Source organism: Zootermopsis nevadensis, unplaced genomic scaffold, assembly GCF_977971745.1.
Source record: "Zootermopsis nevadensis isolate Lab colony 2312 unplaced genomic scaffold, Znev_1.0 Znev_ptg000028l, whole genome shotgun sequence".
NCBI classification, from domain to species: Eukaryota; Metazoa; Arthropoda; class Insecta; order Blattodea; family Termopsidae; genus Zootermopsis; species Zootermopsis nevadensis.
In genome coordinates, this window is record NW_028259160.1 from 80015 (window position 1) to 105634 (window position 25620).

The 25620-nt window shown below is 41.1% G+C and overlaps 2 protein-coding genes across 8 annotated transcripts in view; one reads left to right on the top strand and one right to left on the bottom strand.

Annotated features, from left to right (window-relative positions):
* The window catches only part of LOC110834161 (uncharacterized), a 29809-nt gene extending 24441 nt beyond the window's left edge, over window positions 1–5368 (bottom strand). Inside the window, exon 1 of the mRNA XM_087357709.1 lies at window positions 5233–5368. Within this exon, the coding sequence (XP_087213835.1) occupies window positions 5233–5242 (10 nt within the window). The 5' untranslated portion in view covers window positions 5243–5368. The remainder of the gene's footprint in view (window positions 1–5232) is intronic.
* On the top strand, window positions 1259–25005 carry LOC110834136 (choline/ethanolamine transporter flvcr2a). Of its 7 annotated transcripts, none has more exons than XM_022072985.2 (8): window positions 1259–1420; window positions 17658–17911; window positions 18216–18440; window positions 19650–19791; window positions 20624–20850; window positions 22186–22289; window positions 22883–22993; window positions 23700–25005. In XM_022072985.2, exons 1-8 carry the CDS (start codon window positions 1279–1281, stop codon window positions 24016–24018), a joined length of 1524 nt encoding a protein of 507 aa, XP_021928677.1. In that variant the 5' UTR covers window positions 1259–1278; the 3' UTR covers window positions 24019–25005. The 7 variants fall into 7 exon arrangements, with proteins under 7 accessions (XP_021928677.1, XP_021928702.1, XP_021928712.1 ...); XM_022073010.2 differs by lacking the exon at window positions 1259–1420 and adding an exon at window positions 4493–4890; XM_022073020.2 differs by lacking the exon at window positions 1259–1420 and adding an exon at window positions 12343–12412.
* The last annotated feature ends 615 nt before the right edge of the window (window positions 25006–25620 follow it).

The window sequence follows — 25620 nt, forward strand, 5'->3', positions numbered from 1 at the left end:
CGTAAAAAAAATTAAATTTCCCTCCAGATCTTGATTTTATTCGCAGAACGTAGCACTCTTAACAGTTCAACCAGTCGCAAGACGTAGTCTGGATATCAGCAACGTCTCTTCGGACCAGTTAATTAACGTTCGTATTTAGCACCCAACTGGCAGTGAACGGTGCAAATACACAGGCGCCGAGCCAATGAGTTCTAACGACACCACTTAGAAAAGTCTATCCAAAGCGAACCACGTAGTCCGTTTTGAAGGCGCATTCTTAAAAAGCCGATATTTATTTCCTTCTTTCACTGAAATACAAACAGCTGTACTGTGTAATATATAAGCCAGGGGTGTTAAAAGAAAGGCTCCATTTACCGATTTCTTCATGTACTCACGTAAATAAATAAGTCTTAATTTGTAGCACGTCTTATGGGCAAAGCCCTAAAAGGGGGAAGGCGGGGGGGGGGGTCTTGGGTGATAGCCCGTTGAGGCAAACCCCGGAGATTGGAGGTACAGAAGATTTAGAACCCTCGGAGAACAAGTTAAATCTTTGGGGAAGGCCTGAATGAGGGTTGCCCGATTACACGGTGTGGGTGACCTCAGTGGGGGGGGGGGGGAGAGAGAGAGAGAGAGAGAGAGAGAGGTGGAAGGTGCAACAGACACGAACGGACAGGACTTATGGTGTTCTATTCGATTATGCCAAAGCGTATGTAACACTAAATTCGGCAACGAAAAAATCCGAAACCAAGGGAAAGTACAAATATTTTGGGAAGGAAATAGTTTTGGCGAAATTTAGAGCAGATTAAATCTAGTTTGAGATCTTTTATAATCCAACATGCAAATAATTAAAATATACGAAAGTACATATGTGCGGATTGTGGTCATTCGAGTAGAAAAATAAAAAAATTAGGGTGCTTCTGAGACGAGAAATATGAGGACTTTGTGACCGGTACATGCATCCAACTGCCAAATCCCTGAAGACAAGAAAAATAAAGCTGAATAGATAGAGGATGACGAAAATAAAATGAAAACAGAGAGAAAACAGACTGGGAAGAACGAGGACTAACTAATGCAGAAGGTGAAGGTTATTAAGAGAGATGAACATTTTTGGGAGAAAAAAAACACGCTGGGAAAAGCACAAGGGCAGTGTTTCATGTTTGGTCATCGCCATGTTGAAATGCAAAGACCCATTTTCAGGTGATGAACAACAGCTGTGGGTCACGTGCGCCCGACATGACGTCACAGGTCAGGGACCACGCGGGTCACCAAACCGGGCGCCAGTCGTAACACAGCAGCAACATGGAGAAGCAGCGCCTGCTGGACGGATCCGCCGAACATCGCTTCATCAACTACGGAGCTTATGTAGATGAGGGAGCATTACGTGTGCTGAGGGAAGGTAAATCAAGGCCATCCTCCGTGCACCAGCCTGAACTCAAACCAGGTAATATACCGCGCCTCCTGAGTTGTGGACGTCGAAAGCCAAGCATTCGTAACCTGAGCACTCACTGGACGTATGGTCAGCTTCACGTTCCGGCTTATTTACCCCGGTGCCCGCTGGGTAGGAGCGTAGAGCCGATCTAGCGTGGTAGCAAAGAGACGAATCCGTATTTTTGCCAAAGTCGAAACTGGAATTCTCGTAACTTTGCTGTTGTACCTTTTTACTAAAGGGGGTAAAATCGCTGTAATGCACGCAGTGCCGAAGTTGCGAAAGCTTGGAGCCACTTCTCCACGCGTATTCGTGGTATGGTCGTTAATTAAACATTGGGGAAACGTTTCACCATTTTTGCCGCGTTATATTCTCCAGAATTCGTCTCTTGATATAACCATTTGTCAAGTAACTGATTTCTGGAGGCTACGCCATGGCGTTTTATTTTCTCGCTTGTAATCAAACACATAGGACAGAATTTAATGGACTTCGATCGACAAAAGTATTTCGGTACATTATTATGTTTACATCGTTTCTAGCAAGGTCAGTCTGGAAAAGCTTGCCCTACTGAGAGCTCAAAGTCAAGGGTTAAGAATGAATGTTACTGATAATACAAAGAAAAAATAACCAATTCCTATGATTCGGAATTTTAACGTTATGGATATAAGAATGTAACAAGAAGCTTGGAAGGGACCTTCCCTGTTATCTGCCATTCAATTTCAATAGTATAAACATGTTCTCAATATCTCGACGCATGTCTGTGAACTCGGCTGGAAATTCCGGCAATTCGCCACATTTGTATGACGTAACTCGATCACGGGACAGTGACAGTAGCATCTCATAATCCGATTTGAGCGATAAGTTTCTCAAATAGCGCTTATAATATGACGTCATATTCAGCTATTACTCATCTTCAGTGGAGTGAATCAGTAAGTCGAAGACAAGACTCACGCCACCTTAACCCAGAGTAACGACATTTCCCGATCGTCAATGGATAAGAAAGAGGCTGACAGTGGTGGCAAAGATAACTACTTCTGCCGCTGCTGGGAACCAAACCGCGGTCATCCAGCTCATAGCTAACGCTACGAAGTAGAGGGCAGTTTCAACACCAGTGACGTGCAAGTGACCGTTCACGTCCAGGAACAAACGAGGTTAAGAATTCGTGGAGCCACGCCTCTACTCCCCTGTACCGAAATAAACACAGAGAACTACGTTTTCTTTTACCTGGGTCATTTTTAGGTATTTAATGAAGTTCGATTTTGGCTTCATGACCGGGGTTTCCTTAAACTAAAATTACAACTTCAGTGCAGGTCGCAGGTTGGTACCGCATCAACTGACGCATCAGTGAGAATTGTGGTAATGCGCAAATTATTGAATAGTTAATGACATAAAGAGCAAAAACCCGTTTCCTGTTTCCTTGCACATGGCAGAATAATGACAGGGACGATCACGAACCGAGAAATGATTGCAAAAAGGCAATTTTGAACTGTTTCAAACCATCTTTCTAGGATAACCGAAATATAGGAACACAGCCAAAATATCGGTCTCCCGAGGTTGCTACCCGACTGAATGATGATCCTCTCCCCCTGCGAGCGCTGCACATCTCCCCATTAAATCGATAAATGTACAAGTTTCCAAGAAGCTCTCCGCCTTACTCCTGGACCCGATCCAGTTCTCGTCCTCACATACCTGGCACAGTTCCACGCGAGTAATGAATGCTACCCCCCCCCCCCCCCCGAGGGGGGGGGGGGGGTCTTGTCCGTCCGCCTCACAACCGAAACTACTAACGGGTTCAAATTAAGTGCTGGGATCGGCAAATAACTTAGTGTGTGGGTGACGTCACAATTCTAGAAAATTCACAGCGATTCTTCTTGCATTGAAAACGCATGTGACTCGACTACAGTATTTGAACTGGTATCCAGAACTTAAACCTGAGACATTTCCACCGTGACCGTTACGAACTGCCTGTAAAGGTCACGGTGGAATGCGCAAAGTAATTTGAAGTACAAATATATTCAACAAAAATTCAACGGAGACTATTTCTGATTTTGTGATACCGGTGTCTGTGGTATGTATCTTGTATCTGATAAACTATAACCAAGGCACTTTGAATTCAACTACAGTTCCATCCCTTTCGTATTACCCTCCAATCAATATGCCTTCCAAATGACGTTTCCAGAACGTGCTCCAAGATTTTTATATTAATTTCTTCCCTCTCACACATACAATCACTCTAATCCTTGATTAAAGAAACCTAGAAGACAGCAGTGAATGCCTAATTTTCTGCGTTCCTTAATGCTGTCACTCTTATGGAAATAATTCTCCTTCAAAGACATTTCTGTCAGGCTGTCCACAGATAGTTGTGCCGGAGAAGTTGGCTACACAACACAGCACTAAACCGGTGAACACATTCCGTATGACACCACGAAATCCCTACGCACTACGTCGTACGCCATATGAACTGCTAACCCCGAGGCATCACACGATACTTGAATCGCTCATTCCGTATCTTCCAAACGCAACAGACCTCACGGAAGAGCACAATATGGTTCGCTTGATAACCGCCTCAGATTTTCTTGTCATAACGTGAGGACATTCTTCCCATGTTTGCATCGAATGGAATTTAATTTTCCTGTTCGAATCTCAAAATAAAATTAACTCAAGGTATGCCTCACCAAGCTGTAAGTTTCCAATAAAGAGGGCGGGAACCTTTTAATCCGTTCACAATTTGCGCCTTGCAAATCCCACTACCGGGAAAACGCAGAAGGATCGTTAATACAAACTGACGTTCACATACAATAGACCATGTTGGTATTTATTAATGTAAGAATGGGCCTGAAGACACAGAGATAAATTAATTGGAATGGAATTCCCTTGCCAAAAACAATTAAATTTCGTAACTGTCGGAATTTCTGAGTTTGTGTGAATTTTCAGATTCTTCCTCCGATACGTTCATGATACATGTGAGTAAAAAAGTTTATATTCGTGTATTCAGTGACTACTATAACGAAATTCTGAAACTAGTTCGTCTGTACCGTTGTTGGATTTATACATACGTACAGCTACCGTTTAGAAATAGCGTTCATGTATTTTCTGAGTCAATTTTCCGTTTCCTGACCTGTTCGTTACGTGCAACCAAACCCGAAGACAGACATCTTTATTACGTCAAAGTCGTAATGGCGGATTGTCTTCTGGAACTGCACCGCATCGCACGAATAAATTCAACCTTCCGACTGGACGCTACATCCTCCGCGTCAATGCGATTCATTCATATCTGAACCACTTTTATTTCTTTGTCGGCTGAAATATTACTGTTCAAACATTCCTTGAAGAAAACGGTAGGAAATTCCATGCAAAACACTGCTGCGGTGGTGGCGATATTTTGAAACAGCAGGTGCCAGCAAAATGTGTCAGTGGCCACGAAAGCAACTCCTTCGAAAGTGGCGGAGGATCGCTGTGCGGGCAACAAAGCTGCGTGTTTACCGGTAAGACACACCGCATACTATTATTGCAATGATTTGTTCTCAGTTGTTGACATATATTGTAGTCGTATGGGGAATTTCAACATATGGGAAGAAAGAAACCACATTCCTCACCTGGCATCAAGACTCACAGATTCAGGCCTCTGCCATGTTGACTTATCGTTTCATTATGCATTACTACTTAAATAACAATTATCAAATATAACGGTCCGAAGCGGAGTTTCTGTTTTTGGAATTACTCTCTCTTCAACGGTAATCCTAATTTCGATTCACAAATCACACGCGTTTGTCACCACAGAAAGAAAATAATAAATCAAAACCAAGCAGGTCAACATAATAACGTACCTTGCACCATGATGGACGATGATAGTTCCTTTCTCCTGGGCACTGCAAACACCACAATACACGCCCAGCGACGGCTAGCGCAAAATATAGCTGGGCCACGCGCATGCGCATGCTTAGTCTCTGCCGCAGCATAGAGAAACAACTTTGACGGGGGGACATGACGGAAACCGGAAGGGCGGAAATTGCTAAGTTGTTTCCGTTTCTTGCGTTTTCTATTATTTTTTATTGTTCCCAATTCCAAGTGTCAAGTTTTGTATTTCATTTGATGGGGAATTGGCCCATTTTAAGACCCATACACAGGACAAAACAGAAAAACGCGGAGTTCTTACAGAGTTGTGTGAAACAAATTGGCTTCCAGTAGTTTTACGAAATGATCTGCAATTCCATACGAAACTAGTAATTCAACAGTGTCAAAACCGTAAACGGTGAATTATGAATTTCAACTAAAACAAATGATATGCGGGGAAAATACCTACCACTTTGAGAACTTATTTCTCTAGTGGTAGGCATTTCTTCCATACCAGATGCAGTGGTTGTGCCAGTGGAACTCGGTTTCCAGAACCTCGGTTGTAACAACAGGCAGCTCTCAGTTTATTTATATTGTTCGTATGTTAATGAATGTAGAGGTCTGCATGGACCCGGGCCTGGCGTGGTAGCACAGAAAATGTTCGAGTTCGGTTGAAGAACATTACGAGCTTTCTTCAGGCATTCTTTTCTCGCAAATAAAACGTTATTCCACAGTTTCGCTCATACTATGCAGGTGACAGTTCGGTTCCGGAAACAAATACAAATAAGTAGGATTATAGGTTTTCACGGCGGTGAGTCCGAAGATGGTTGTCTTCTGGGTTGTTGCACCATGTAATCACTCATCGCCCTGATGATGGAGGCAGCAAGGACTTCTGAAACGTTTGTAACCTTCTGCTAGACTACACGGCTCAACGATCCATAAGACAGCCATCTTCAGATACCACAGACTAACTTTCTCGGAAATAGTTCGAGATAACACATTACAAATTGGCATCCTATATCTTTGTACCGTTCCTAAAATCTGTCAATAACCTCAGATATCCGTAGAACGTAGTTAAAGATTCGTTCAAGGAAAAGTGGCATTAGACGAAATATGTATTATTGCTGCCACAGTCGGGGTAGATTTTAAACATATCGGGCCTCATTCAGGTTGAATGAAATGAAGTAGGGTAACATATTTGAAGGTAAACATTGGACTCGGACAGGTCAAATGGTCTTCGGGCCGGGTAAATTTCTAAAATTTCGTCCCATACAGACCACTGCACGAAAGGGCAGATGCATGTTCGCGGTCGGTACTCAGTACACTGAAGGACAATTCACTATACACTATTCAAACCGTGTGACCGCTAAATACCGAGCTGGACTTCCTGTCCGTCGATATGACACAGCTATCAAGGAACTTGTTTCTGTGGTCTGCTGTGTCGTCTCGCTTGCTTCGAGGCGGAAGCAAGATAGATTAATAATACGAACTTCTGAACAAATTTTAAAATCGCAACATGGCGACAACTCAAAATTATGTCTGTTTCATTCTGATCGCACGAAACACCGACGTGACCGGTAACAAAGAATGGACAGTAAGCGATATCATGTGGCCTGTGTTCACACCAAAGTAATCAGTTTGTGACGTCGGTGATTGAAATGTCCTTGAATACAACATGTTCTATATTTTGCACAGACTTACTACTTCATTTTTATTCTTATCTTAACCTTATTTCTATCTATTATGATGTGCTGCACACAAGATAGCGACGGGCGATACGTATGCTTTCGACATGTATCTCCTGTCGAGGGACAATAATTTAAAATGCGAAGTCACAATCGCTTTGGTTTTTACGTCCACACTGTTCTGCACGCTACATTTAGCGCTCTGATAATTCGTGTCGGTGTGAATCTTGCTTTTACAGTTGTGTGCCTGTATCGGTCACAAGTAACGTGACGTCACGCCACGTCACCACGACGGTCTTACTCACTACTATTAGCAATTCAAATGTTAATGTGGGGCGCAGGCTCTCGGTTGAACTACATCAGAGTCCCGTGACAGGCGAGGCGTCTCTGTGTTCTAAGACGGTGACTTTGGACGGTCTGTATCTATTGCATGAAAATAATGAGAGCCATAAGAACTACGCCACAACAGCTTTATTGTCCGGACACAGACGAAGACGTGATAAAAATAGCGAACAGGTTGGCTAGTGGCAGAATCCGGAGTTACCACTTTTCTGGGCACGATTCTGGACCAGTTCCGTTCACATCCCATCTCGTAACTCCAAACACTTCTCTGATATGCGTATGTTTTTCTTTCATCCTATCTCGGTCTTTGAATTGCTGTTTCCCAATAGGTATCCCCAACAAAATTATGCAGTTGCTTCTTGTCTCCCCCATTCTACCCGGACTTTGCTGTCCTGGGAACAGAATGTCTTGTTATGTAGCATCATAGATTGTTTTTGCACTCAGCTGTTCTCCTGAGAATTTCTTTGTAATTCATGTTTATTCCTCACAGCAAAGGGACTACGTTTCACATCCACAAAACAACCAGCGAAACTGCAGTTTTGTATATTTTTATCTTCAGTTTTGGAAATCAGACGGAATTTATTCTTCTAATTTCATCATGAACTCACTGAGCGTATATCGAAAACGTGTAAAGCGGGAAACGATTAATACGCCTGTGGATTTTTTTGACTAATACAACATTACAGGTCATAATTTGTAGTTCCTGGAGTCTCAAAGTGATAGAGCGAGGCAGTGAAACTGCCTGTAACTCGGTGGGTCTGTGCGGCAGACTCTGCCGTGACAGCAGATAAGGTATTGATGCTTCGTGAAAATAAATTTCATCACTGGCCTGCAGATCAGTTTCACACCTGCAAATTCTCCTGAATTTCCGTTACGGTCTATTCTCGATGTCACAGTTGAGATGAAACATCTGTTTGTTTTATTCCGCTGTGAACTTAGTTCTTTACCTCGGAACGGCGGTGTGTTTAATCACCTGCATGTCGTGATTCTTTAGTTCCCACCTTTTAATTGTTATTTTCCTTCAAAGGTCGCTCTAGTGTCGCGTTCTGGACTGTCCTATTTATTTTAGTTCGTTTACGAACCTACAGATTGTGCATTGTAGTTTTCGTTATTCATTCTGCTTCTAATCCAGCGGGAAATGTTCCGATATTGGTAACTCTTTTCACATGATACTAACTGAAAACCTGTTCGAAATGTTAATACAGAATTCTTACGTAATTATATTGTCCCCCAACTGCTTGACGTGGTGAAATTTTCATGGGAGAATAACGTAGAGCAGTTGTGCTCGCGGTAAACTGAAATGTATAATGAGATTGTTTTTAAGTATTGTCATTTGTTGCATAACAAAAAATACATCGTAAAACGGAAAGGTGATTAAGTTCTGACACAGAGCACCCTGAGAACGAGACCGAATAGGGTTCTCGAAACGTTGGTGTGTTCTTCATTAAACCACCTTACGTACATTGCTGGTAGCCTGAAAAGAATTCATTTACTTAATGAACAACGGAAAATGCGATAATAAAAATTATTCGACTCTGTTATGTAAACTTTGATTTTTCAATAAATGCTATTTAGAATATATGGCGTTACACGTTCATCTCCGGAACATAACGCAGTTGTCACCAAACGCAGAAAAGTCCGAAAATCCCAGACTGTCCACAAATTTCTGACAACTCTTTCACGTCATCTGAAACACGTTAACATTTCGAACGGATTACAATTTTTTAAAAGCGAATCCCAAGGCCTTCTTTCGAGCTTTCCTATGTTGTGACGTCATTCACTACAAGGAGGTGACGTCATGATAGAGCTCTTCGATCCCACAGATACAGAAATGAGCAGAGGCGTGGCTATGACTACGAAGACAATGTGACCGAAACATGCACAGCTAATACCATCATAAACTAATTAGTACAGTGATCCGGCCGACATCTGCACCTGGAATGTTGCAAAATCTGGTCGTTGAGAAGATTCAAGTGTTCGAACAGGAAGTGTCTATACATGAGGGATACATCGACTTCTGCGACGATGGCAGCACTGCGTCGTATTGAAGCAGGGTACAATTCGGCCCCAAGGGCGAGTAACCTGACTTAACGTATGCCGTGGTTTTCGTTAGTCCTTCCAAAATATTGGGATGGTGCCTCAAAATACTTTCCAATAAATCGTTCATCCCGATATTCGACTCGTTTTATCATAAACAACTTTAAGGATTAGGCCATTGGGTTGTTCCATCTCCATGGGTTACTCACAGCTGGTCCTTCCAACGTTTTCTTGGTCGTCCAACGTTCCTTCTTCCTGATGGTTCGTAGAGCAGTAGTCCGTGTGGGGTTGTGTGTGGAGGCATTCTGGTCACGTGATCAGTACATAGGAAAAATTGGTAACAACTTTGTTAAATAAATAAATAAACTAGGAAGACTTCGTCGTTAGATACTATCTGTAATATCACACAATTTATTTTTGCATGTGGACACCCCATAATCGGCGCAAAATTTTATGCCGGTCTGGCCCTACTTTCAGCCATAATCTGCGAGCAGACGTGTGACAACTTCTGTATATACTGTCATGTAGCAGACGTTGTCTTCGTGGTTTACGTCACAACTATAGCATTATGACCACCCATTACTACTCGTGCCATCTGTTGAGTGAAATGTATATGATTTCACGATACTGCTCTGACATCTACTGGCCGAACAGTGTTACTGCGTATGACTGGATCCCTAGTTCTACCTCGCCTGGGTGCAAAGGTGTCCTACGTGTATTCGTCTTTCTCCTTCGTCCTTCCATGCAGAAACCAGGATGATAATATAAACCGTACATTATATCTCTAAAATCATTCCAACTCACCATCACATTGTACAATGGGCACAAAGACTTAAGCTTGGTACATAAAGCGAGCAAAGGCGACTAAGTAGATGGTTTTTGGGAACCCGAAGGTTCATCACCGAATTAACCAAAGCCCTCCACCGGACCCTGTCCTGGGCCAACAAAATCCAGTCTCCTTCAACTCCTATCTCCCAGAGATCCCGCCTGACATTATCCTCCCATCTACGTCTAGGTCTCCCCAGAGGTCTCTTCCCTTCAGGTTTCCAAACCAATACCCGGTGCACACCTCTTGTCCCATCCATGCGCGCTACATGTCCCGCCCATCTCATTCTTCTCGACTTAATCACCCTGACAAATTGGGGGAGGAGTACAGATTTTTAAGCTCGTCATTATGCAGTTTTCTCCACGCCCCATCGTCTTCTCTCCTAGGCCCAAATATCCTCCTCAACACCCGATTCTCAAACACATGCAATCTGTGTTCCTCCCTCAGAGTGAGAGACCATGTTTCGCACCCATACAAAACAACAGGCAAGATTATTGTTTTGTATACTTTAATTTTCAGGTTCTTAGAAATCAGACGGGAAGACAAAATATTTTGAACTGAGAAGTAGCAAGCATTTCATGAATTTAGTCTCCTCCTGACCTCCTCATGAGTATCATTTTGATTTGTTATTGTTGTTCCCAAATATCTGAACTTTGTAACGCTTTCAAAAGACTTATTATACACCCTAAGATAATTTTGCCCGCCTGTCTTCTGATGACGAGATACTAACACGTACTTAGTTTTTTCTGAATTTACTTCTAGGCCAACCTCTCTACTAGCTTCTAGTAAAACTTCTGTGTTCCTCTTCATTGTATTTATCGTAAGCATTACAAAATGCCAAAAAAATGTAGTCTTCCATCACTGACTTGTCTTTGCTGTATCAAACACTGGAAAATTCTTATCTAGAAGTCAGGTCATGCAGAAATTCAGTATTATTAAACCTCCCACCAGTAATTCCGCAATGTTCAAAAATGTTACTACTAGTAGTAATTGCAATGGTGCTATTACGTTATACAGTTATCTATTCTCTCAGTTCTTTCAACAGATGTAAACAGTATAACCATATATTAATAGGGAGCCAGAGGAAAATGCATATTAAAAGTCTTACCTGATAACTGATTACTCAAAATGGAACTCTACTGCCTTATCTACTGCCACAAAATTTTTTTAAGACCTAATAATAGAAATTAGGATTCTTCAAGTTTGCAACTAAGGCTTTTCTATTGATAACAGAAACAGATGACTCATCTCTAGTCATCTCCATTCTTTTATGAGCTGAGAAGCTTTGTTTGACTGAAGTCATTATACCTGGGATACCAAACTGACTAATTTATAAGTATGGCCAAAGCACTGGTCATTCTGTTGCTTTGAAGCCGTTGTAGTCTTTCATAAACAGGTTATCCTTTTAAATCTTCCGAGCCATGAGGTACAGTTCATTCTTTATCAGTGCACAGTTGAAGATACTGTCCACAGACCAGGAGGAAAGCCCTGCGGGGTCAAGTCGTTTCTGGGGCGGTGCGGGGGCAATGTTACTTATCAGCTGGACCAGAGGGCTGCTATTGGTGGGAAGTGCGATACGTCAGAGTTTTACGCTACTACACACAGACTGAAAACATCAAGCAGTTAAGAGTAGCGTGTAGTGAGTGCACCTCTAGGCTAATCACTCACCCGGTCTAGTGCCTAGGTTAAGAACGCGTGGTGTCGACCTTCGTTTCACCATCCTCCTAAAACCTTGCACTTTGTTTTGCTGTTTCTCTCGGTTGCTAGATCGAATGTTCCTATGGTACGAATGCTGTCTCATCACCGCATCATTGTCACCAGTCAGTCTGCCTTCACTTCCGATACAGGCATATCATATTATCTCAGAGAAATTGAGGTAAATTTGCTGGTCCAAGATGCATGTTTCGTATCAGCATGCCGTACAGAACAACGAATAAAGTCATCATCAGCATCTAAAAATCATCGAGGTATCACATTTTATTTTGGAAAACCTCAAGGGAAGAGACTAAAATTGAAATGGGAGGACAATATCAGAATTTATCGTAGATAAGCAAGGCATGTAGCTGTGAACTGGACAGATTTGTTCAGTACTGGACTTAGTGGCGGGCTTTTGTGAGCTCTGTGATGAATCTTCATAACAGCTGAAGAACTACCAACTGTAACTAGTTAGGGACCTCGACTTGCTGACGCCAGGCGACTGCTGTGTGTCACCGGAACACTGTCAGCAGTCAGTGAGGCAGCCTTGAACCATCGCAACAGCAAAGCAACGCGATCCTGGTTAAGGTAAAGAAGAGGGCGCGTGTCTGTTAACGCGCTGTGTTGTTTAGATATTTTATGAGGAATATCGCACCGCTGTTAATTTTAAAAGAACAATTAGACTGTGTGGAGAGAGGCTTAATATTTTTAAGAAAGTTTCGTACCCTGTAGTTAAAAATTATCTCTGCACGTGTCCGCCAAATTCCATTATCAACATGCGGCTTGACTAGTCATCGGATATCGGGATTATGTTGCAGGTGGAATATTATGCAAGATTTTGAATGTTTTGCATGCGTCATATATGCACATTTTGTGGGTTTTTTTAGGTAGTAGAGTTTAATACAGGAGTGATTGTAGTATATATTGCTAGTAGTTTTGAATTTCAGTAGAAGTTCTCACACTGCAACCTGAGCTGTGTTAGCGTTAGTAACACAGAACGTTTCTAGCTGCAGAACTTATTCCTAGGCATTACGTCATGAAGCTGTACGTGGGGTCTGCAGGTAAGGCTCTGCTCGTTCATAACTTTGGTTACTGATTAGTGGTGAGTGGTGAAATCACGCTTCTGACATTTTACATTTGGGTAAAGATCTCCCGAAGAATACGAGAGCATCAAAGCTGTTTTGAAAGCAGTGGTGAGCTGGAACATCCCAGAGTTTCTACCGGGAAATGAACACTGATTGTGTACATCGCAACCCCGTACTTTGCTTAAGTGCGCAACAGATGATTCAACAAAACACTGTCTCATTCGCGTGAAGGTTCAGATCCTGACTGATGTTTGCACATGTCTGGGCCTGAGAGCACACAATGTTCGGGTTTCAGTCTGGTTCAGATGATAACAATCAGACGTAGAATAGAATATTTCGGGCTTTCTCTGGCCATTGCTTTTTTGCATGGAAAATGTTATTCGCTGTTGCGCTCATCTTAAGCCTTGTATCGACTGCGCGCGGCTGCCTCGCGCACCTGTTCGTGCGCGGCAAACTCGTTCGTTCGCTCATTGTGCTCGTGGTTACCAGCATCGAGCGCGGCAGCCGTGTTCGGCTGTGATCGACGCTGTTCGTCAGTTCTCGCAATATCACCATGAATACAGCACGTGCAGCGGCTGCCTTTATGTTGATGTTCAACATTATGGAAAAAAATAAGAAACCAAAACGAAAAGTGCGTTGGTGGATTAAGGAATTGTATCGTCAGCGAATGCAATATGGAAAGAGACTTATGCGAGATATGACATTTGAATTAGTGGAGGATACAATTAAAAATTTCACTCGAATGTCATCTTCTTTTTTAAATCCTGAATTGGAATTTTCATTTGGTCACCTATGTCCTACCAGGCGTCCTCGCGTTTACTTTTGTTATGGTAATTCACAATTTTGGAATTCCACAACACCTCTTTAGATTTATAAATCTGTATGAGAGCTATACACTTCTCATTCTCCATGTTGCTACAACGGAACGCCACAAGACCGTCTCAACTGAAAGGGCACAGCACAGTGAAATCCCTTTGCCGCGGGACAAAGAACCGCTCAGATTTGGCTCGACGCGCGCCAAGTTCGAGCGCGGCAGTGTTCGTTCTGCCACGCGTGGCAACATGGTATCGACTTTGCGAGGCAAAGCAACGGACATTGCCTCGCGAGGCAGCCGCGCGTAGTCGATACAAGGCTTTATGTTCGTGATACAACATTAACAATTAGCAGAGACAAGTGACGCTCCTTGCGCGTGACTGGGCGTGCAGGTTTTTTGGGGATCCCAGGTCGGTGCTTCAAACGTCAAAATAACCCCAAATGTTCTTGTAGCGTCGTTAATGCTGCCAAGGGAATTTATCTTGCTGCAGTGTTGCCAGTTGATAGAAATGTGTTGCAAGATCAAGATTTTTCTGGAAGCACTGCATTCCAGGATGCCTTTGTAACAACCTTTTCTTGTCCTTGGAATTCAAGTGCACGTGTAGGCTGCAGTTCTCATATCTCTGTGGACAGTGTCTCCCGTTTACCGAAGACTGTTTCAAAGGTAAATATTTCGAGGAAATCTCAGGGGATACAAAGTGCAAACGTTCTAGTCAGAAGCCTTTATAAAAGCACAGATGGAACGGCAGGAAGGAGAGAAGAAGAAGAAAATAGTCACTGCCACTGAACCTAAATGTGGCGACGTAATAGAAGTAAACAAGAAAGTTAAACATACCATAGCAAATTCTTTGTTCTGTAATACATGCCAGCAAGAATCTGTAAAGGATATGATTAGGTACATGGCGGGTTCATGAAATTAGTACAAGGTTAAAAAGGGAACAAAGTTCTTCTTTGCTTTAGATGTGCGTAACCATTGTAATGTGGCTCTAAGCTCAACTCGGTTTATCTAGAAATCCGACTTATTGTTTCAGTATTAACAATGTTAATCTTTAAGTTTATTTTGTGGTTATACTTCTATATGGCTTCCATATAAAAGTATTTATTCTTTCACAACTCTTTTCTGTTGATCTAAATAAATCTGAAAAGTTTATCATGATTTTATGTTTAAAAAGTGAAACAAGTAAAAGTGAGAAATAGGAGAAAATTTAAGTTAAGGACTGTGTTCGTATTTATTACCAACACAAATTATAACCAATAAAATTTAATAATTGTTCATGTTACATATTGCAGTTGTTAATTTTATTTAATTCATTCATTTGCCGCATTGCAAACGTATGTCCCCATTTTAATTTTTATTTAATTCAATTATGTAAGATATTTATTACGAAAATCCAACATATTTTGTGGATATTCTATAAACAGAACATTATAGACACAACTAACACTGTATGTCGATCAAAGTACCCGCTGTATTTTATCTTTCCATTGACGGTACAATCCGCTAGAAATCCTTACGATGTTATCTATTTAATACTGTACCATGCAACTGAAAATCTGTGATCATCATAGTTTAAAAATAAATAAATAATTTAGTGCTATCATGAGTTAACATTTCCGTGCACCGTCTTTTATTCACGTACTTGCAGAGTGCCTGCAGAGTTCTTGCGGGAAAGTCCGACAACTGTTTACATTTCATAACAATCTTTTCGGCCAAAAGCGTGACCATTCGATACGTATTGTTGCATTTGAAAACAAGGTGGTTTTATGGATTCTGGTCTTTGTTATTGTAATCTCCTCTTCAAGACAAACAACTTTAATCTTGGCACCGTTCTTCTATCGTGTTTAGTTTCCTAGCTACAGGAACCGCCCTCACCGGGAGTCGAACTGTGGACACTTGTTCTGGAGTTTTAACCTGCTATTTTCTCTTTCTGATCTCAAGGACAGAGAGAAAGCCACATTTGGTGAAAATTGGCGTATCCGTCCTCGAGCTATAAGCAAACACACACACAAACCCACACTGTCAACTTCAAAAGAGACGAAATTCGAGCACGTTTCCCACAGTGCGGTTCCCTGTTAAAACAGTTGACGAAAATGTTATGTCCCGAGACGCTTAGTTTTCGAGACACACGCATAGAAGGGCTCAGTTGTGATGAATTATCACGGAATACATACACTGACACGACATATACTGCGACATGCTCGGTGCCTGCAAATAGTCGAGTTGGTACTACTGCACCTGAATACACGCTACGTCATTCTCACGCTAACGTGTTTGACGACTGGAGCAGCTTCTGCGTGAGACGGCGTGTACACACACACCTGCAGCACATGGACCCCTCCCAGTGAAGATGCCATACTTGCAGCTGTGAAACGAGAGCCATGGAGAAGCTAACGCGATGTCGCTCGAGAATTGGGACTATCCCAACCGAGGGTCCTCAACGTTCTTCTTGACGAGCAATTGCATCCGTATCACTGTTCGCATAGCGCACATAGTTTCCAGACGATCGTCTTCTGCGGCCTCAATTTTGGGAATGGCTACATCAACACATTACGGATGAAGCGTGTTCATCGTCCATAGCAGTCATCTGTGGGCACGGGATAATCCTCATGCTATCCGCGAACGTGGGTATCAAGTCTGCTCAGCATCAGCGTTTGGGCTGTTTTGGTATCGTCGGGCACATTGTCGTGGGCCATCTGCTACTTGACAGGCTGACTGATCAACGATGTCGTGATTTTCTGGAAACTTCTACCCGGGCTGCTTGAAGATGTACCTCTAGCCGTGAGCCAGAATTTGTGGTTTCAACACGTCAGAGCTCCAGCGCACTATGGGGAAGATGTCCGGCAGTGGTTGAACTACATATCCAGGAAGGTGGATGGGACGTGCACGGCCTCCTCGGTCGCCGGATCTAACTCTAGTGGGGATACCTGAAGAAGCACGTTTACACAGCAGGCTATTTATTGTTAGGATAATGATCTGGTTTTCTTGAGGAGGAAACAAAAATAAATAAAGAATTATGAGGGGAACATCTTGTGAACACACTGAATTTTTGGACAACCACTGAAACAGGATGAGAGGTGGATGGAACTGGCTGATTGTTATTAGAAGTGTTGAAGATGCAGGTTTTGTTATTAGAGGCTTATTTATCAAGCAGGCCTATGCTTTTGAAGTTAGAAACACACTGAAGCATATAAAATGTTATTCACAACCATTCAAAGAGTTTATCACATCACATAATCTTATCAGGTTTGTAGTAAAGATAAAGGCTATTCTCCCTTAAAGTTGCATCTGGAATATTATAAGGGATTTGATGTTTTCATGGCAGTGAGAGTTCAGATTCAAGTTTTCTGGGCTGTCTTGTAGGCATGTGGAATGTAATATGAGTAAAGGTAATGTACTATTTTGGAAGAAAACATCTGCAAGTATTTATTATGTCTCAGGCTTGTTTTTTGGTTAGGACCTGAAAATGTCCTAAGCTCTTATTGCCAGAAATATTTTCTTTCTGTAGTATGGAGAAACTAAAAACAATTGGAGAATTCATGTTTCCTGATATGCCAAGCTCTCACAAAACCAACTCCCATGGACCCTTTGCTTCACATAGCAATTATTCCAACATGCCTGCTTATTATATTCATTACCCCTTTCTCTTATTGTGCATAAAAGATAAATCTATGACACAATAAAGTAACCTTGCTCCTTGCTTAAGTTCCATTGAAAACTTGTTTCCAGAATTCGTCAGTGATACATAATTAACTTGAGCAGTATTTTCCTCATTTAAAACTCTGTTCTTTCTAGTCTAATTAAAGGGATTTTATCAAGAATGATTACTATGAAAAAATTAAATTCTTTGTTATTACTAAATGCAAAATGACTTTACTTATTTTGAAACTCTTGGAGACCACTGTAACAGTATTACCAACATAGCTTGTGTTGACAGGTGGAGTGATGCTTGAACAGGAGACTGCACCACCTCTCCAGTGTCGGGAATATCGACGGCGATGGGTCATGCTGGCGATATTTGTACTGTGCTCCATGGCAAACTCCATGCACTGGCTCCAGTATTCCATTATTGCCAACATCATGATGCGGTATTACAATGTCAGCAGCCTTGCCATCAACTGGACATCCATGATCTACATGGCTTGCTACATTCCATTTGTGTTTCCTGCTTCCTGGGTTCTGGATCGCAAGGTGCGCAGTCACTGTGCTGGTACAGAGTGTTTATACTGTGATATATTTTAATTTAACAGAATTTGTGTGGCATCTAAGAGATAATAAGCACCTGACTGTCTTCATGTTAGAAGTTTGTTACTCAGATTTACAGTAAATTGTTGTGATACATTAAGGTTCGTTGCTAATCCATCCAGTCACTCTGAAGTTTATTCTTAAAAGTAAAAATATGTTGCATGTTTTTTTCACTATGTTCTTCATTATTTATTCATTCTGTATGCCTGATCAATCAATGCCTGTATTACTCATGTGAGCAATTTTCCAGGGTCTTCGTGTGACACTGCTGTCTGGTGCGGGCATTATGACGACAGGAGCGTGGCTCAAAGTTTTGTCTGCATCCCCTGAATATTTTTACCTGGCATTCCTTGGTCAGGCACTGGTAGGAATGGCACAGATATTCATACTAGGGGTGCCAGCCCGCCTAGCTGCTGTCTGGTTTGGACCTAGACAGGTGTCCACGGCTTGTGCTCTTGGAGTTTTTGGTAACCAGGTAAGGGTGATGGCACACAGTTTTTGGCTGACTGCATGACACTGTTAATCTTTGAAGTCTCTGTCAAAACTTTAACATAAAAACAGCATTGTGCTGCAGAGCCACCAAGTGCTATAAAAATTGTCAGTAAGCTTATGTAAAAATTACATAAAAGTTTGGTTGATACCTCCAAGCTGACATTTCATCTCCGTAACTTATTTAATTTAATAGTGAGTGCAGAATTTTGTAGAAAAGGTGTTTTTCTCTTCATAGTTTGCAGTTGGAACTGGCGTATGAGTTGAGAGAGAATCTAGACCCTTCCATATGTAGCCCAGCAGGAGTTCAAGCCCCCTTTAATTTTTTTGGAGAGGGGAGATATTGATATGAATTATTGAAAACTCTTGATTTCACTACGCACTCAGTAAGCTGTGTAAATTATAAAGCTTATAATAATCTCCATTTTTCCCCTCAGCCCTCTTAGGTCCAGATATTTCAGCCACTTGCCATTTATGTTCTTCCATCAGAATAAAGAGGCAGTACTGGGGGCATTCTGGGAACGACCCGTTCTTCAAGTGCCTGAGCACTTTAGGTCCCAACTTTTTGTTGGTTTGATCTAGAGACATTTGGTAGGATTTCTTGGATGAGGGATTGGTCTGTCGCAAAGCCTCTACCTGTACACAGGACAGCACAACACAGAAAAACGTGACAAACATCCATAGCTTGAGTGGGATTTGAACCCACAGTCCCAGCGACCAAGCGGCACAAGGTCCATGCCTCAGACCGCGCGGCCACTGCGGACCCGTAAAGAGGCTTTAATTTATATAATAAAAAATGTATGCATTTAATAAGGTGCTACTAGTATGATCTGGAGCTTACAAGGCAACTAAGTATAATAAATTCTTCTCAGGCTACCAGCCATGTCAGTATCCTGAGGATGAGAACGAAAATGTTTCTTTCACCTCTCAGCCACCTGAATTGGCTGGTAGCCCAAGAAGAACTTACTGTAAAGTGATACCAAGTTTCAAAAGAAATTCCAAATTCAAGTTCTGAAAATATCAGTCTTGATATTGCTACTGTCAGCCTGAAAAGGAAACTTCGTGTATATACATTTTCCTCAGTCAGTCAAGGTGTGGCGTTACATTACTGTACTGATTGCCTTTTGTTTTTCATGAACTCTTGAAGATTCCAATCATTAACAATTTCATGAGTTACTAGGTTGGTATTGTTTAGGTTGGGGTGGCACTTGGCTTTCTGATCCCACCTGCAGTAGTTGGTAACCATGAGGATGTCAAAGACATTGGACATGACCTCAAGATTCTCTACTATGGCATGGCAGTTGCTCCCTCCATCATGCTTTGCCTCGTGCTCTTTTGTAAGTAGCATCACTGTGTTAGCCACATTCTCATACTTAATGATTGTCGATAATAAACTCTTTGTAACCACCTTGCTTGTGGTCTTCTCCTTCAGCATCTTCTTATAGGCATCCAGTGAATTAATGATTTGGAAATTTTTATTATTTATTTTTTCTAAGTGCATGCAATATTTTCTATCCTTTGTATGATGTTTCTCTACTTCATTTTGCAGAACTTGCCACTTAATAAGTTGTAAATATCTCCAAAAATTCATTTACTGCTAATCTGTATTGTTGAAATATCAAGAATGCTTCATAAACATTCACTTAAATCTTGATGAAAGACTCTCGGGCTACAAGCCGCATCAGGTGTCTGAAAGGTGAATAAACCATATATTCTGCCAACATTTCGAGAACAGTCTCCATTCTCATCCTCTGGACTACTGGGTAACCAGTTCCCATCAGCTAGCACACGACAAAGGAACAGACTGGTTACCCGGCAGCCCCAAGGATGAGAACGGAGATTGCTCTCGAAAAGTTGGCAGAAGATATGATTTATTCATCATTCAGCCACCTGATGCAGCTTGTAGCCCGAGAGTCTTTCATCAACTTCAGTTGCTGTAAAAGCTTCACTTTATACATTCACTCAAATCTGTTAATCCCTCAGTGTTGCATCACTTATTGTGTAATATGCTCTATTCCCTTCTTAGCTCTTCTCGGTTGGGTCTTCATATTCTTCTTAGCTCTCTGCTTTCAAATGTCGTGTAGTTTGTGGTTTTCCTACGAAGTGGAGCCCATTTTTAATAAAAAATAAAAGTGTGTAACAAAACTTCTTCATATGAGTGGGGCACAGTTTTCCAGAAGGAGCCGCCACTGCCCCCAAGCCCTGCCCAAGCATCTCTGCGACAGCAGCTCCCTATAACAGACAAGAGCACAGACAGACAGACATATCTGCAGACACTCAAGTCACTACTTACCAACAGGAACTTTGTGCTTCTCCTGTTTAGTTACGGTATCAACGTGGGCGTGTTCTATGTTGTGTCAACACTCCTCAACCAGACAGTGCTGCTATATTTTGCTGTGAGTTTTATTGAAATACCTGGTTCAAGTTGAAAGAAAGAATAATACCAGAGGCTGTAAGTGATTTCTGATTCATGGTTTACGTAGTGGCATCTTTCACTAGCTTAGATTAATACAAGGCCAAATGATAGAATGATTAATGTATAACGAATTTGAAACAATGTACAAGGAAGCAACTGTGACCTAAATTAAGGTACTCTCCTAGAATTTGCTGGAGGGATTGATTAAAATCAGTAAAAGCATCATGATAGGCAATTTATGGGGCAGGATTTGAACACAGGTCCTCCAAAATACAAAGCAGGCATTCTAATTACTTGACTGCAACATTCATTTGAAGGCTGTAATGAAAGGAAAGACATATGAGAAGAACAGGAATGAAATGTTGTTAGGTTATGACCAGCTTCCAGAATGACTAGATTAAATAATTGTTCAGCTTAGTGAATTATATACAGATTGAGTCAAAAGTATGTTTACAAACTTTGTGTACATATTCCAGAATCAAAAATAAGAAAAAATATCACTATGAACATGGGATCGCAAATGTTTCATTTTCAAAATAATAGCCAAAAATGAGTTTTAGTGAATGACTTTATGTCAAAGTGAATCCAGCTTCCAGCAAAGATTTTCAATTAACGTTTGGGCAGGAATTGTTGGCGACATGCTTATTGGTCCACACATGCTTCCATCACGTCTAAGAGGACCTTCATATCGGCAATTCTGAAGAAGATACTTGCCACGTCTCTTTGAATATGTACCACTAAATACAAGAAGACAGATGTGGTTTGTGCACGACGGAGCCCAGCACACTTCTCTCGTCAATGAACAGTACCCTCAGCGACGGATTGGACGTGGTGGCCCCAGTAGCATGGCCACCAAGGTCACCGGACCTGACTCCATTGGACTTTCATCTGTGGGGTCACTTGAAGTCCGTCGTTTATGCAACACCCATAAACAGTGAAGATGACCTATGGGAACGTGTGCAGATGATTCGAGGAAACCCTGGTGGTACGAGCGAGTCCGTCAGCCTTGTGTACATTGTGCTCAGGCATGTGTAGAGATTGGAGCATCTGTTATGAAGAAACATCCCTGTCCTTATTCTTGGCAATAAAGGGATACATCGAAACTTATTTTTGGCTATTATTTTGAAAAAGAAGCATTTGCGACCGCATGTTCATAGGAACATTTCTTCTTATTTTTGATTCAGGAACACGCACACAAAGTTTGTAAACATACTTTTGACTCAACCTGCATATTTTAAAAGAAGTTTTTTCTACTGTACTGGTCAAGGATCAAGTCCAGGTCTGACCTCTTAACCCTTATATCTCTCTGTTGCAGAATGCAGAGGAAGATGCTGGCAGAATTGGTCTCACCATTGTATTGGCAGGAATGGTGGGGTCTGTCACTGGGGGCATTATCCTTGATAAGACACATAGGTTCAAGTGAGTGCTATCCTTATGTACAAACTGAATTCACTGTGAGTAATTAATGTTGTATTAGAGAGTAATCCAATTGCAAAATGGTGCAAGGACTTACATCTTAACTGAATAAGTGACAGAAGATCTCTGCTCCAATTTGACATGAATAGACTATACCACATAAATTAATAATTTCATCTGAATTTCCATCTCCTGAAAAAGAGATTTATATCAAGGCGTTTGGAGATAACCAGCAATGAAAATTACCATAAGAACCCAGGACTCCCTGTGCTAGATCATAAATACATTGTGTTAACAGCGGGATCAGCGCTTGAAGATGATAATGAATGGTGCTTATGGGCAGATATGAGAGGAAGCCTTTTTGGTGTAATTTAACCCTTCAAATCCGAGTGAGAACTATCTACACCATGAGTTTGTAATTGTGAGTCTTGTATGAATTATATAAATTGATTATTTCCTTAAACAGCATTAACCATGTGATTTTTAATGGCAAAGTGTTTGTGTTTTCTTTGCAGTACAGACAATTATTAAATATTATTTAGACAGGCTTCAGATTCAAAGGGTTAATATGTTATAACACGAATGCCTGGTTTCAGGGAATGCACATTGGTGGTGTACTTCATGGCACTGGCAGGCATGCTTGCCTTTACATTCACACTTACACTTGGACATATCTGGGTGATCTACATCACTGCTGGATTTCTTGGGTAAGACTCTTACACTATATTATGCACACTGCTTATTCGCCTCAGTGTCAGTAATGAGGATATCACTGCCAAATTTACAGAATTTGAGAAATTCAAAATGAATTTTATGTAAAATTATATCATCTTCAGGTTCGTCTAGTTTATGACTTACTTCAGTCACTTTAAACCTCATGTCTATTGTATTCATTAAGATTTTAGAAATACAAAATGTCACAATGTATGACTGACTCACTAACTCTATGGCACAACAGCCTGAAGCCGAGTCTTGGCCTCCTCCCTTGTGGGAGGTTTCTTTGTCTTTTGTAGTGAGTGACTGCCTCTGCACAATTTCTACCCAGTCTTGAATGTCTATTAGAGCCATCTAGTAGTAAATCAGGAGGGACTTCGGTGAGAAATGGCTGCTGAATTTTGCTTATCAAACATCTCATTCATGCTCATAAGGTTCTTTTACATGCCGTCAATCTGTGACATTGAACCGCCAGCTTTACATCCCCTCCAAAGGAAGTTGTTCTACAGATTTTTGTCACCCTTAAAAGTCTATCGACCTCAGTCGGGTTTGAACGATGCTAACCACTAGTCCACTGAGGGTGACTGTCACAAAATAAATAAATAAATATATATATATATATGTCAGTATATTTCTTCCACTCCCTTTCACATAGGCCAGAGGCCCTAAGAAGGTAATCAACTATGCACTTGCTTCCAGGTTTTTTATGACAGGCTACCTGGGTATCGGATATGAGTTTGCAGCAGAACTCACCTATCCAATACCTGAAGGAACATCTTCTGGGCTGCTGAATGCATCCAGTGAGGTGTTTGGTGTCATATTCACTCTAGCTGGTGGAGAAATATTGGGTGCCCATGGAGACATCGCTACCAACGGCACCTTGACCGCTCTGCTGTTGGCAGGCCTTGCCATGACATTGCTGATAGAAGGAAAAGCCCTGAAACGACAGGCTGCTATCACATTGAGGCATTCACACACACATTTGGAACAAGAAGAGATGCTTACGACCCAGACATGAGGCTGTTAGTCATCTGTACATCATCTCAAAAAACACTTCCCAGACTAGTATCATGTGGCAGCAGAGTTTTGTACTAATAATAGAATGTATTTCACATGATAAATGAACATAAACAACTGATATTCTGTTGTGTATTATGCTCATTCAAGTGGAAAAATAGACTTTTGGAGATGTATTTCTTAGATTGACTGTATTGAGGAAGAAAGTAATTCAAAATGGACAAATATTTATAATTTATTAATGGTTACTACAATTTTGTGTGATGAATTAATTAATGGGCATATTTAAATGTCCACAATACTTTCACCTAAGTTGGACTACAGAATAATTGTCATGAAAAGTCTTGGGTCTGTTTAATTACTTTTCACTAAATTTCTCTGACCTGTTAAATGCAATGTTAAAAAAAATTATATAGTAACTTTTTTATTTCTGTGCAGTTCTTATGTTCTGGAAGAACAAAAAATTTAAGTTTCATGGACTATTGCGTATGGACAATAAGGACTGATGGGAGATGTTAAATATAAATGTGGTTGTGACTGACAGCAGGTTACTGCATTTCAGGCTGCAGGGAAGAAAAAATAAATAAACAAATAAAAATTAAAAACATAACAGATTTCATACAATGCTTCCAAAGAAAATGGTAAGAATGTGTCCAAAAATAAATTTCAATAAGATCTCTATTCTTCTGTCCCGAAATTACAGCATATTAACGGAGAGGAAGAAGAAGTTTGGGAGATCGCAAGGTCTGTTCTGTAATGATTATAACAGAACAATTGCAACTACTAGGGGTCTACTAAATATGACAGTAATGATGATTATGATGTCAGAAGTTACAAGGAACACACTGTAGCTTCTATGAACTGCCTAGTCTTCCTTCTTGTTATATTTAAAATTTAAGTTAAAATAAGTGAAAATGTTTGTACAAATCTGCCAATATGCTGTGATATAATTATAGTGTGCTATAAAATAAAGATGTGTTTTGGTTTAGTACTGTTACTTTGTTTCGTTCAAGTATATTGCCTGTTGCTGTCTGTCTTGGCCTTATTTTTGAGCATGTCCTTCAACAGAAAATGCGCCTGAGTGAATGGGTTTTCTACCATATAGTTTTGAGATACTAATCATTGAAGCATGTGGTAATAAAGAGCTAAATGCATCCATATAAATACATCATATCAGCACAATAGTGACTTGCACATCAACATTTTTAACTTACTGGTAAACAAGAAATAAAGATATGAGGTACTGCAAGAAAGATAACAAAATTAACTAATTCTTTGAGTTCTGTAGCTCAGTTAGCAAAATAATTGGCTTTCACCTGTAAAACTGAGATAATTTCCTGCAGTGTTGGGTATTTTCTCTTCACCACACACAAAATTTACCTCCTACTACTCCTATGCACCTTCATGGCTCTCATCACTAAAAACTTCAACTGAGATCAGTGGTGTCTCAAGGATAATATAAGTAATATGGATTACTTGAATCCATGGCCTAATTATGTGTTTGTAGTACTGTGGGGCTGAAAAGGAGAATTTGGATTTTGGACCACCTTTGGATGACAGACCACACTCTGAGAACCAATTATGTAGTTTAATACCATTGTTA